Raw genomic sequence first — 14,582 nt, 5'->3', positions numbered from 1 at the left:
GAGCGACAATGGCCACTTTGATGACGACATCAATGGTGACAGCCTTACGAACATCTTCAAGGAACCCCGAACATCGAGCTCACAAGGAAAACATCAATCAGAAGAAACGATGACGCAGACAAAGATCAGAAAAGTGCACCTCGAGGGTCCGGCCGGTACTGGAAAGTCAGTCTGCTGCAAGAAACTTGCATACGACTGGGCTACCGGTAAACTAGGCCGCTATTCAATGGTGTTTCTTCTTGAGGTTAGGCACATAAAGGGCAACGTAATTGATGCAATATTTGATCAAATACTGTGCCATGACATCAATATAAGCAAAGAAGAACTACGGAAGTACATTGTTCAGCATCAGGACCAAATTCTATTCATTCTTGACGGTTTGAATGAATTCAGCTCTCATGTGAAATCAATCTCGGATGGTCTGAAATCGACTGATGGACAACTGTTGCCGGGCTGCCATGTTCTTGTAACTTCTAGGCCATCCCCACGAGCACAGGACTTAGAACAGTGCGATACCGTTTGCAAACTCATGGGGTTTACGTGGGAATGCTCTCAAGACTATGTCATGAAATTTTTCAAGGACAGCGAAGACACTGCACGTCAGCTTCTGATGAAAGTTGAGGAAAACCGAAAAATACGAGAACTTGCTCTAAATCCTCTTAACATTATGTTGATCTGTTCCATCTGGAGATATGATGGTATATTAGAGTTTTCAGGGAAAGCTGATTTGTACACGGCTATGGTCCATTGTATTGTAAAACTCTTCTGCTGCAAGAAAGGATGGGAGTTTGACCTAAAGAACCCACCAATACAACAAGTGTTGAGAAGTTTGGGAAAGCTTGCATGGGACGGGCTCAGAATAGGAGAACTACAGTTTGAAATAGATTTCATTAAAAAAGAGTTTCCCAACGCACAGGATATGCTTTCCGTAGGACTCCTGACGACGGACTTCTCGCGTTTTCTCGCGAGAAAATGTGGTCACTCTGAATTCCTCCACGAGACATTCCAAGAGTACATGGCGGCGCATTTCTTGTGGTGCGAGGTAGCTGCCGCGGCCAGGGACCAAACGTACTCACTGCGAGATGAACTGAAACTCGTGATGACCTCCCCAACACTTTATGAGGTTCACAAATTCTTTAAAGGGATTTTCAAACGTAACTCCGTGGAAAGTAAAGAAAGACTTGCTGTTTTGTTTGAAGCCCATCTGGATGCCATCAAGGACAGCGAGAACATAGAGGTTTAAATGAGAACCCAATCCACAATGTTGTATCTGGACTTTAGCAACTTACTGTACAAGCCTTTGATCCAATAACCTAAGAAGCAAGTTGCGTATTGCTAATATTTGTCTGTATACCAAACAAGTTGCGTAATGCTAATATAAGTCTGTACCAAGTAAATACCTTGTGATATCTGGCGCACTTGAATAATGATAATTATCATTGACATGTATAAAGTTAGGTGTGTTTTCGTTTTTGTTTTAATACAATACAGTACAAGTGTCCTATGCAACGCATGAATACCTACATTCACAAAGGGCCGCATCGCGTTCGAGAGAGTCACACTGTATAAGAAATGCCATGTGGGCATGTAATAAAATTACGACACATCAATCAATTATGATCAAGATATCCAGGCAAATAAAGTACTAATTTGCATGTTTTTATTTCTGATTAAAAAAAAGAAACAGAGCTATGTGAAATACATTGATATTTTGTGGGTATGCTTTAGAACTTCCCCGTCCAAAGTCACCTAGAGTACACTTCTTTGTTTCGCTACTACGGCGCGAGACGCCACTAAGATAATGTACAATCCCCTTTATATCAAAGTACCGGAAAATTAGCCTCTAATGATCATGATCCACTCTGGCAGAATGTGATTCTGCGTAATGACGTCATACGTTGCCATAGCGACGGACACATGGCATAGACAACGACTGACGCAGGTCGCTCACTATTTTTATTTTATTTAGGAAACGTCACAGTACTATATTCAAAGCGCCTTAAGAGCACCATAAAAGCCGCTCTCTTCTCGGAGAGGGCTTTTTAGAGGCACTGAGATACTGTATGTAGAGTACAAGCCGTAGGGGATACGCAGTGCGTATAAACTTCAAATTGATCTTTATTGCCCACCAAATGTAAAGGGTACAATGTATGGCACTTTATCAAGCAGTACTAAATATCAGTATATGTGTTCTGCATAACTTAAGACTAAACATTACGCTATTCAATATGAGAGATACAGCATACATATATGGAACAATTAGATTACACGATAATACGACTCTACGCACTTATAAGGTCGCTCACTACAAAAAACATCAATAGTAACAGCCGCTCTCATCAGGGAGCTCGTTGGCTTTTGAAAGGCACTCAGCTTTCTGAGTACACGCCGGCGGGGGTACGCAGCGTGTGGGCACTTGTAGGATTATGATGTTTGGTGGGAGTCATTACTGTCATCGGACGTTGCTAGCTGGGTGCTCTCACCAGGGAGGGCTTTTGAAAGGCACTCAGCATCCTGAGTACAAGCCGGCGGGGATACGCGTACGCAGAGTAGGGATTCTGCGCACTTGTACAATTATGGTGCACGGTGAGAGTCATTACTGTCATTGAACGTTTTTTATTTTTTTTATTTCAATTTATCTATTCAACAGAGTACATCTCAGATCTACGGATGTGTTATTAGCTGGGTGCTCTCACCACGGAGGGCTTTTTTATAGGCGCTCGGGATCCTGAGTATAAGCCGTTAGGAATACGCAGCTGCAGCGTGTAGGGATTCTGCGCACTCGCAGGATTATGGTGTCGGTGGGAGTCATTACTGTCATGCCCGTCACTAGCTGAGTACTCAATGGTTCTTCTCAAGCACTTAACACCATTAGGATGTAGCACGCATCCGTGGAAGTGGCGTCAAGAGGGCGTTGGATTGGCTTTTTCGTGTGCAAAAAACTGCTTTCACCCCTCTGTGTCCTGTTTTCCTTGGTCTAATGTCTTGACGACCCAACTCCCCCAACACACACACACACACACACACACACACACACACACACACACACACACACACACACACACACACACACACACACACACACACACACATACACAGACACATACATACACACACATACGCACACACATACGCACACACATACGCAAACACTGTTAGTTTACTATCTTCATTCTATTTCTAGACAGCAACGCTTTTTCTTCGTTCTTAGGGTCAGCGAAGTAGTAGAAATCATTAGTACATTTACGTGTCACCAATGATAGATTGATATGCTACAATCAAGATGACTGCCTATCCATTGCCATATAAGAACCAGTAGTATTTCTTTTAGCTCGTTTCAGGATACTTAACCTTCTCCCAGAATACTAGTACTATGCGTCAAAAATACCTTCTCCTTCCCATGATCATGGCAGGGCCCTCTTTGTAGTAGTAGCCACGTCTCTCTAGTGGGAAGACGTATTGACTTGTATATTATACAGTGTCTTCCAACAGAGTCGCGGAAAGGTACATGAAAAATAACTCGGCGAACAACCCGCATCTGATGCACGGAGATCGCCTTTTTCTCAAGTTTTCTGCACGTCCCAGGTTTCCCTGAAGTATCCTGAAAGTTATTGGTTTATTGGTTTATTGGTAAAACGACTCCATTAGTGAGTACACGAGTGTACTGCACTACTCTTCCTGGAGTCACATCATGTTGAACATACAGATTACATTGGGACACATACACATAACATAACATTACATGATATGTACATATTAACATCAATTTCAAATTTCAAATTGCTACCAGATCATAATGTTTGTGTCCATTTTTACTCTGTCTTTGATGTGTATTTTGAATGTGGATGGTACAGATTCTGCATTACTTGTAGAGCATTGATGTTTTTTTTGTGTAGTAGAAGTCCAAACCGCTGTGCAGTAGTCCAAGTGTGTCAAGGTGAGTGTTTCCGTCAACAATTTCAACAACGACTGGTCCAAATATGCCGCACTTCTTCTGATGGCACCCAAGGATCAAGCCATTTTCTTCGTCGTTTCTTTTATGTGGAGGTCCCATGTAAGACATTGATCCAATGTACTCCCAAGTAGCTTCATAGTTGTAACCTGCTGTATTGGGCTCCCGTCAGCAGATAAGGTGAGTTCAGGTTTCTTTGACATTTTTGGTTTACTCCCAATCAACATACACTTGGTCTTTTTTGCATTCAAGAAGAGTTTGTTCAAACGCACCCATTCACATATGTTATTCATATATAATCGGATAGTTATAATCGGAAGCGCTTCGGTAAATGCTCATAACCCGAAAGGCTACCGAACACTTCCGACGACGGCACCGAACATCGCCGAAGATATCCATCATGGCGGCGCGGTCTGTTTTGGTTCCCCTCGACGTCAGAATCGGGTGACAAAGGTCGCGTTGCGGGCTACTTAGGGGGGAATCAAGACAAGGAACACTGGTGCACTCGGTAAGGCTTCAGGGAAACCTTCAGGGAAACCTTTCCGCGACTCTGTTGGAAGACACTGTATATGTCCTTGGTATAATATACAAGTAAATACGTCTTCCCACTAGAGTCGCCGCGGCTATCTTTGTAGTTGACGAAAAGGCCACATGAGCCCTCTTGCGGCCGTATGATGTATTACACAAAAGACACACAATAACAATTTCATACACACGTACGTATTTGGTGGATTTAGACCGGGTCTAGACGTTGTGGATGATGTGTACTGAACGCGGAGAAAGGGGCTGAAATCCTGGTGTCACACAAATCTAGCTTTTCAATGAAGTTAACAAGATACGAGGTCTGCGCAGTACTGGTCGTGTTTTGAAGAAATTGTGCCTAATCACGGTTTCTGTCTTCACCGCAATTTCCGATTAACAGTCAATTCACTGGTCCCTGCTCTACGAAACGTCTTGCTGCGGATAAATATACTCAACACGTCATTAGCTGGGACTTTCTATTCGAAAGGGGATTCTCCATGACGTCACGTTTAAAATACCAGTCAGACGAGCCTTGGGGAGTCCCATGACGTCACCTTAAGCAAACAATAACACCAGATTACAGAAGTTGGAAGTGAAACATGAAGGGTAAGTAGGCTTCCGTCTTTTCTGTAACGTTATGCCACTAAAATACTTACTACTTGCCACCCATATTGGTGTTTTAAACCTTACAATCGCATTTTAGATCTTTTATCGCTGATTAAGTCCAAGTAGCCAACTTTCTGTAGTTGTACAGCGAGCAGTGGTACAGACCAGTTCGGTTGTCTGTTTCCGTTCGTGTCGCATGTGGGGAGAAGAACGTCACTGTTTTTGTCTGACTGGCTTAGACCGTCAAGGCAAGTCATTCTTTGCCAAAAGTTCTCTGTTGTTCTCTCAGGTGGGAAAGGCAGAAACAATCAATAGACAGACATTTGTCCGCAATAATGCACACACACACAAACGTACACACACACACGCACACACACGCACACACAGACACACACGCACACACACACACACACACACACACACACACGCGCGCACAGGCACAGGCACACACACATATACACACGCACACTCAAAAGTGAAAGCAGATATTAGAGTAACACTATATAATTGTTACTGAAGATAGATAGTGTTAGGTTATACTTTGGCCCCATGCCATATCTTAAGTAGCCCACCAATTATTGACTACTGACCTCGCGTTGCCCCCTGAGTCACATGGACACGCATGGTTGGAAGCTAACATTTTTGTTGGCAGCAATCTAAAGTGTATTAACCAGTTGCTGGGAACTTGTTTGCCGTTAAGCGGGCACTAAGGCAACACGTGCGTCATCGCTTTGTAAATAAATGGACAGTCAAAGGGACCGATGCCACTGTTATTAATGGAAATTATGTACGATCATCATTTATCTGTCGTGTCAATACGATCGATATAGTTAGCACCAAATGAGAGGCCATTTGCTTGCCATTTGTAGCATAAGAACTGTCTGTTTTTAGTCATCCTTTTCAGACTGGGCTGAACTGAGGGTGGTGAGTTTCTTTTGAAGATCGCCCCATAGGGTCCTAAACTATATGTCGTATCACCACCAAGACAACAGAGATTTATGACACAACGAATAACACTATACTACTACAACAACATTACGGCCTAATTCAGTTGATTTTAACGTAGATAACGGCTGAAGCTTTGTTCAAGTTGATAGGTATTTTAGTGAACATTCAAGGTATGCAAATTTAATTGAATCTTATTTGTTCCAGGTTTTATCCGTTCCATCACGCTCTACGTACACAAATTATAGGGAACCAAATAAACGCCTATGATATATACCCGCACAGCTGAGAGATCAACATGTCCAAAGTGCAACAGGGCAGTTATGCAGGTAACACTGTCTCAACCAAGTTAACGTTATTGTTTGCGATGCATTTCAACTATTTCAAATCAGTGTGATCGTCTCCAAAGAAATCTCAAGGTTTATCAGTAAGCATTGTGTCCAGAACAACAGCAATTCAATATTGTGATTTACATAAGATTGAGGGTGACTGTCATTTTGTTGTTGATTGTAAACTATACACTGGCAATGAGAGAAGTATTCTCTTTAAATGTATTCTAGATAACTTCCCTAGTTTTCAACATTTGAATAGCACTGACAATCTCTTATTACCTTCCGCGGGAAGGTTATGCATAAGGTAGCGTTTGTATGCGTGTGTGTGTGTGTGTGTGTGTGTGTGTGTGTGTGTGTGTGTGTGTGTGTGTGTGTGCGTGTGTGTTTGTTTGTGTGTAACTGACCAGCATAACTCAAGAAGGCTTGGGTTGATTGTCTTGATACTTGGTATGTGGGTAGGTCTTGATGAGACCTAGGAATGATTAGATTTTGAGTAACCTGGTGGCTTGTTACGGTACTGCAGCGGAACTTCCTGTTTTGATGTTTCGTGTTCTGGACATGCTATGGTCCTGATTTTTTAGTGTTAGATGGCTTTTTGGGCAGAGAGTAAGCGGTATAGATTTAGGGCCCCTCGTTGCTTTTATGTAACTGCAGGAGCAGGTTTTGCTTCAGACTTTGACAGGGAATAACTCATGAAGGGCTTGGTGGATGGTCATGATTTTTGGTATGCAGATGGCATGAGTGATGATTTACATAATTAAATACTTAATATTCACATCTGATTTGCATAATCAATGAGGACAATTTTACATCCGCCATATTTCATGAAAGGACTCTCAAATATGTGACAAATGTAACTGAGGAAGAGAACAATATTAATAGATATCAACCATGCAAATGAAGCCCTCATTTACATAATTAATGAGAAAATACTAGTTTTGGTTTGTAGATAGCTTAAGTGATGATTTACATGATAATACGATAATTATGCAAATCAGTTTATAATATGCACTGTGTTCCATGATTTGACTATTCAAATATTTGACATTTGTAGCTGAAGAAGAGAGGAATGTTGATAAATATAAAATATGCAAATGAAGACCTAATTTGCATAATCAATGAGAAACTACTATAATTCCATACTGGTAAATGACGGCAATTTTATACTTATCACATTTTGAAGTTAGGTGAATGTGAACATCGTTGAATGAATTATGCCAATACTGACCTAATTTGCATAATGCATTTTACATGTTAGCATAACCTTCTTTGTTCATACTTCGGACAACTTCTCCATTTGGGTGGAGAAGATGATCAACTGGTATGATTTGCAATCGATGAGAAACACTCATGATTCTTAAAGAGTCATAAAGATTCAAATCATTTGGCGAAGGTATGGGGTCGTGGAACTCTAGTTCCTTATGGAACTAGACAACCCATGTATTATAGGCCCCATATGTATATATATATCTACGACTGTCTTAAGATGCGAGAAGAAATTGAACCTGTACATAACAGCACTATTTAGTTTTTAAATGTAGTAAGATATCACGTTTAAATATCACTGTAATTATACCACTGCTTTTTGACTATGACCTGTACTTAGCGTACAATAACGGTCTTTCCTTCTTCTTCCTGTGCTTTATTCCTCCCTTCGGAGAGCATTGAAGTGGACCTATTGACAAAGGGGATGCCATGTCACTTTACATGTGGTATAGCGATCCTGCTGTAAAAAAAATCATTTTCCTATATTGTTAAGCAATTGCAGCAGTTTGCAGCAATTACATACCAAAGAAAGAGAATTTTACAAATTACGGCATATGTTGAACTTTAGGTAAATGATTAGTAACGCTTTAATTCTCGCGGTTCTTTGCAGGTGTTCGTGAATACTTCTTTTTTATCAAGGAAAAAGTGAGCTCAGCTTGGAGGGATCTGGCCTTCCATCTTGGGTTTGGACAGGCAGACATCGAAAACATTGCAGGAAGAAACCGAGATGACAAGTCTTGCTGTATGGACCTGTTGGAGGAATGGCTCAAGCATAACGGAGAGAGAGCCAGCATTGAGGTCCTACTGGAGGCTTTGATAAAGGCAAACCTACAGAGCACCGTAGATGGTCTAAAGAACAACTATCCTGGTAAACCATGGATAACTATGTTTGTTGTCATAGTACAGTTAGGGAAAAATGAGTAATATAAATAATCACAAGAAAAAAGATCGTGGCAAAGTTGCTCCCATTTCGTCATGACAGGGCTGCATTAGACTTTTCATTTGATACTGAAGCATTTATACTGAAAGTATGAATCTTTTTATAGTCCTAGACATGTAAAGCAACGGAAACTATTTGCTTTTCCCGTTATGATATCAAAGCGTTTTCAATACACTGGGTATCTAATTTCATTGTTTAAAACGTTAACCGGTTTGGTATGTTGACTTTGTGGCCCCTGTGATGTGGTGACATGAGCTTCAATCACGAGATACCTGTTCTCTTTTTAGAAATGAATTTCACCTGACAGCTTTGTCTTTTAGTTAAAACAAGGAAATCAAATCGGTGCTGCCCTACTATAAGATGCCTGATAAATCTTGCTTGTTTTGTGTTGAATAGCTGGTATTTCTATTGTGTTCACTAAGAGCACTGTTACTCTTTTACAGAAGAACTGGAACGATGTTTCGTGAAGGGAGATCAACCGACCGACGCAGCACTCGCCCATGCGGTAGAGCAAGGATGTATCATTGCACAGGAGGATCTGAGAAAGGTAATCATCATTCAAAGATGACACAAGTTGTCAAATATCTTCATACAATGAGCTGTGACAGGTTGTAAAGTGAATATTAAACGTATAATTTGGTGATACTGACTTAACGAGAAAAAGTTTGAGGGACAAACGTTCATGTGAGTCTTCCCTTGCGTTGCTTTGACAGAAATCAACCCACGTCACCGTGCAAGGGGAGGACAGCACGGCGACGAACTGCAATATGGCTGGACCAAGCACCCTCAATATTCACGGCACCGAACAGGATATTGATACTAAAGATGGTAAGATATACACATAAACATTATGACGTTAACTATTGCGTTGTCAGGACTATTACATAAGCCATTGAAGATGACAAAGTATAAGTAATAAAGAGGACTCTCAGTTTCAAGCAGTGTCGACCAATCATTTGGCAGTATGTGGTATATGGCAGTAGACAACAGACTATGGAATTTTAGTTTGTAAGAACAAAACATTCGCAACATTCATAAACTACTTTCTTTTTCCCCTTTTCTTCCAGAAACGGAAGTTTTGGATCCATTTGAAGCCATATCGAACATTCCCGACCCCCTCCCTGCGAATGTTTTCGTTGGTCGCGAGAAAGAACTGAATGACCTCAGAGAGGGTCTGCAGAAGGAGAAGTGTATGGTTTTGAGTCATTCCGTCGCCATCAAAGCCCATGGAGGGGCAGGAAAGACCTCCCTGGCTCTGCAGTACGCCCACAGCCACAAGGGGGAGTACCCAGGAGGTTTGTTCTGGGTAGTTGCCACCACAAACAGACTGACAAGCGACTTCGCAAACTTAGGTAAGTACGTTTGTGTGTAAAATTAATGATAGTGGGTGATTACAAAACACAGCAATCAATAAAAAAACTCGGCTTACCTTCATCAAACCAAATTGCATGGGAAGGGTGACATGTTGAATAAAATATAATCGTTTTGTTTTGGATGAAATGTATGGCCGTCTAATAAAAGATGCATGATAGTGCCGTACCTTAAGCACCGAGCTGCACATACTTTACAGACGTATTTATCGGAATTTTTTCATATTATGCATCCTACGCGAACAGAAATCCCTCCAGCATACGGATTTATGACCACATTCGACCCCAAATTTGACCCACTCACTTCTTACATTTGACGTCAGGAATGGGTCTACCAGACCACATGATGCCATTGTAAAACAACAGATATCTATTAACATGTGTAGGTTGGAGGCTAACTTCTTATGGACTTCATATCAGTTGACGCCTCCTTGTTTTTACACGTAGCAAATGTTATGGATCATGAAGCAGCAACTAAACTGAAGAAAGCCGAAGAGAAGATCAAGTTTGTACAAAAAGAGTTGCAAACACGCGAGGGTTGGCTCCTGATTCTCGATAACGCTGACGAAGAGTCCGCACACAGCCAGCTGGGGCAACTTCTGCCTCCGAGACATCAGCTGAAGGGAGGTCACATCATCATCACAACGCGCTGTTCGTATGTGGAGGGTCTCCAAGTCGCAACTGATATCGAACTTCCGACCTTAACAGAAACGGAATCAATCAGGTTTGCTTCCACTGTTATCGTCACCATGAAATACGTTTTATTGTATAATTATCATTTATCTTCTCCACTCTGCAGCTTTGTGATTTGGAGGCAGGACTTCTGCGAGCAGTATTCAGACGAAAACTAGATAATCTGGATAATCTGCTATAAAAATGCATGAAATTCTCTCATTGGGAAGATCATGTTCTTACCCTGAAGCAGTTGTCATTAGCTTTGGTTGTCATGACTAAGGTCTTGTCTAGCCGTTGAAATAGATTGTAAGTTAAAATCAAATGCTGCCAAAATGCTTTCACTTTCCCGTACAATTACATCCTGGTTTTACAGAGGTAAATTATTTATATCATAGGCATGTTTGCGGTACACCCTGAACAGTTCTTTTGGTCAAAAGTTAAAAATGTTTTTTGATCGAGCCCAACATCTGACCTCACAGTCTTTGGGCCAGGAATCGTCAAAATTTTACCCCCAAAGAACTACTTGGAGATTGTATTTGCGGTGTAAAGTTAAAGTTGTTTTTCCCGCTCCTCAACAAGACAAATAGATACAGTCTAACTGTAAATCCTTTGATTGTTTTAGATTTCTGCAGAGACGAACTGGACGGCAAGCTGAGGAAAAAAGTAACAATGTCGCCATTAAAGAGATCGTCAAGAGGTTCGGAGGGCTTCCTCTGCTTTTGGAACAAGCTGCCAGCTACATGAACAAGAAACGCTGCCCGTTTGAAGAATACCTGAAGGCTATTGAAATAAGAGGCAACATTCCCCTGGATGGGCCCAGCCACGGTACGGATCGCTCTAAGAGAGTAGAAAACACCTTCACGCTGAACTTTCACGAGATGCCACAGGCGTCGCGCGACATCTTTAACATCCTGGCCTTTTGTGATCCAGACGAGATCCCTTTTGAGATCTTCAGCGTTGCGTGGAACTCAAAATCCCTCGGAGATGAGTTCGTAGATGACCACGAGGTTCAGCTAAAATCGGCCTTACAGGGAACAGATGTAGACAGAGCCAAGCTTCTGGAGCTGTTGGAACCGATCAGACGTTACAGCCTCGTATCTCTTCGTGAGAAACCGTGTTCTTCAAAGGGCGATGGGCTGTATGGAGCAATTCACCGCGAGGTTCAGCGTCAGGCAAGGGATAGCATGGCAAAAGGCACCTACGAGAACGTCCTTCTCACACTGGCAAAGATGCTTGCAGTACTATTCCAGTACGGCGAGTCAGCCTACCCTCAGCTCCAGAAGGACCTGCTACCGCACGCGAAAAGCTGTCTGTATCACATTGATAAGCTGACGGACACGAACGGCCATTTCTACGTCGTTGCGCAAATGCTGCTGGGACTGGGACAGTGCGAATCCCGCTTGAACCTCTTCGTTGATGCCGACCAACATTTTGACATGTGCGACCGTCTACTCGTTGGTCACGGACCAACAAAGGTTGGTGCTAAGTTGTACCTTGAAAAGGGTCGTCTTGCTAGGAGGAAAGAAGACTTTGGTAGGGCGGTTGCTCTGCTGCAAAATGCATACCGATCCGGAGTTAAGCTTGATAGGGAACGTGGCATCACATCCATGAGCTTAACTACCGCAGGAATCGTTGAAGAGCTGGCCAACACCTTCATCGACAACAAAGGTTATAAAGAAGCAGTGAAGTGGTTTAAGCGATGTGAGGAAGCCTTCGAAGACGGCGCAACGTCAGACTACCACAAGGCCCATTTCTACGGTACCTATGGAAAAGCTCTCGCCGGACTAAAAGAATTCGGTCAGGCTGCAGACATGTACGAGAAAGCGAAGGCCTTAACGCAGGAAACGGACTATCGCTTCCCCATCTACAATACAGGATGTGCTGACATGATCGCTAAGAAGATGGAAGTCAAGGGAGCATTCAACTTATCAGATCTTGAAAAGGCAAAGGAAATGTGCGAGCTTTCAGATCGCATAATCAGAGAGCAGAACGGTCCACACCACCGTTATATAGCCTGGAACGCAGGCATCCTTGCCGGTGTCCTTCGCCATCTGCCAGGACACGAAGACTCCGCCATTACAAAACTCGAAGTAAGAACAAACCCTCTGCGTTTATCTTTTTCTATACTTCTTGTCCGCAAAGCAAATCTAAATTTGACTGCTATTTTCAGAACAGTAAGTGCTCATAATTTTATGTCAGTTTTTATAGATATATATTGTAATCACACCGTGGTTTTTCATTGTATCTCCAGGAAGCTGAGAAAATCCAGCGGCAAGCATACGGGAACAAACAGGAACAGCTGGGGAACACGTTGTTTCAGAAAGGTACGTAATGGCTGTTTGTTTGTTTGTTTGTTTGTTACTTTACCCAAAATGACAAATTATGATTTGGGGCGCAAATGTGTTCTTTGATTGTCTGTGTGTGGGTTGGGGGGGGGGGTGTATGTATGCACGATAAAGTTCCTCATCTCTGAAAGTTCACTGTTTGTAGCAGGGGTTAACATAAACAGAATCTAGGAGGTAGTCAACACGGATCGTTCTAGAGCTAAAACTTGAAGTTACAGGCAAAGTACAAAGATTGCTGAATATCAAAAATGTAGAAAGCATTGCCTTGAAGCCGGGCTATGCATTATCAGGAAATCAACGTCCACTGCTCAAATTTATGTGAGACTTGCAGCAAAACTGTTCGAATGATGACATTAACTTGTTTTGCAGGGCGCATACTGTTACAGATGGACCGGGTGGAGGAAGGAACGACATGCCTCAGACAGGCCCGTGATATGTACCGTAGGGAGCATCCACGGCTGCAAGAAATCAGTGATCTACTTTCTCAGAAATAACGTGACAAACCTATGACAAGTATTTCAGCCCGCACTGTATGTAATTCACTCCATTAGATGCTTGACACATTTCTGCTATCTTTATATATAGGTTGTTGCACCTCACATAATTTTGCCCAGTGCTCTGCATGGGACACATCACTGCATTATCTTTGATTTCGCCATCCTGATTCTAGGGCGCATCTTTCTAAACCCACGTTACACGCAAAAGCTAGAACAAAAAAAAGAAGAAATTAGTGTATTTTAACCGGTACATATTTTTCTATGTGAAAATATTTTACAATTTGTCAATTATAGTCCTTCAAGTGCCGTTTCTTTAATGATATTAGTGTTGTTAGCGTTATTGGTTGGTTGGTGTATGGATAGGATTGTAAGAACGGTGATACTGTTTAAAATTAAACCGGCACCAACAAAATAAAGTTGACTTCTAGCTTTGATGGACATATCAGTTGGCAAGGTTTTAAATATAAAAAAAAAGCCAACAGAATTAATGTTAATGTTATATGTTAAATGCCTGTATACTGTCCTTGTTTTTTTTTCAATATCTGGAAATATAAGAATGTATAGTATATAAATATTATTATTATCATTTAGAACAGCACACTTACATCAGTTGAATGACGTTTTGGATAGGTGATATTCGTTTCAATTCAATTGTGATTGTAAAGTTTGAATACGTTGAATGTTTGTAAACCACCTATATTCTAATCACCTTCTGTGCATGGCCGCAATTCAACCTGGTGCTGCAAAGGTTGTTATTTTTATGAATAAATCATTATCTATCCATCTCATCTACTAAACAAAGGTGGTATTTTTCTGTGATACGTTTTCTTAGATATCAGCGTAACACTGGACTTGAAATAGATAATTCTCATCAACCTTCAGTAACGTTGTCCCATAAGTCGTATTATTTTTTCCACTAAAATTTTTACAAGACACACAGAGAAAATGACAGAAATATTTTTCTGTGTCATCACCTCAATTTTCACAAAATGATCTAAATTTGAGGTTTAGGGCCATGATTCTGAAATTTATAAAGCTGAAACTTTGGGTCTAGTAGTAAAATCCATGTTATATTGACCGTGTTACTGCCGAATCTGTTATCACGTTATTGAATAAAGTCAGTGCACTTTAG

The 14,582-nt window shown here is 41.6% G+C and overlaps 1 protein-coding gene across 3 annotated transcripts; it reads left to right on the top strand.

The window, feature by feature from the left end:
- The first annotated feature begins 4,536 nt into the window (after positions 1-4,536).
- LOC136422804 (uncharacterized) lies at positions 4,537-14,515 on the top strand. 3 transcript variants are annotated; one of them, XM_066410700.1, is made up of 10 exons: positions 4,537-5,080; positions 6,233-6,354; positions 8,234-8,491; positions 9,010-9,110; positions 9,277-9,391; positions 9,631-9,915; positions 10,381-10,657; positions 11,231-12,698; positions 12,860-12,932; positions 13,323-14,515. In XM_066410700.1, exons 2-10 carry the CDS (start codon positions 6,324-6,326, stop codon positions 13,445-13,447), a joined length of 2,733 nt encoding a protein of 910 aa, XP_066266797.1. In that variant the 5' UTR covers positions 4,537-5,080; positions 6,233-6,323; the 3' UTR covers positions 13,448-14,515. The 3 variants fall into 3 exon arrangements, with proteins under 3 accessions (XP_066266797.1, XP_066266789.1, XP_066266805.1); XM_066410692.1 differs by having other exon boundaries at positions 9,007-9,110; XM_066410708.1 differs by lacking the exon at positions 6,233-6,354 and having other exon boundaries at positions 9,007-9,110.
- Positions 14,516-14,582: the final 67 nt, after the last annotated feature.

Source organism: Branchiostoma lanceolatum, chromosome 1 (assembly GCF_035083965.1).
Source record: "Branchiostoma lanceolatum isolate klBraLanc5 chromosome 1, klBraLanc5.hap2, whole genome shotgun sequence".
Taxonomy (NCBI): domain Eukaryota; kingdom Metazoa; phylum Chordata; class Leptocardii; order Amphioxiformes; family Branchiostomatidae; genus Branchiostoma; species Branchiostoma lanceolatum.
Note: the sequence above shows the minus strand (reverse complement) of the source record. Positions and strands in the feature narration are given on the sequence as shown.

Excerpts from the sequence above, each read along its gene's own strand:
- LOC136422804 (XM_066410692.1), top strand. The coding sequence starts at position 6,324 with ATGTCCAAAGTGCAACAGGGCAGTTATGCAG. Across the intron at positions 9,392-9,630 it reads GGATATTGATACTAAAGATG|AAACGGAAGTTTTGGATCCA; the intron begins GTAAGATATACA and ends CTTTTCTTCCAG. Across the intron at positions 12,933-13,322 it reads GAACACGTTGTTTCAGAAAG|GGCGCATACTGTTACAGATG; the intron begins GTACGTAATGGC and ends CTTGTTTTGCAG.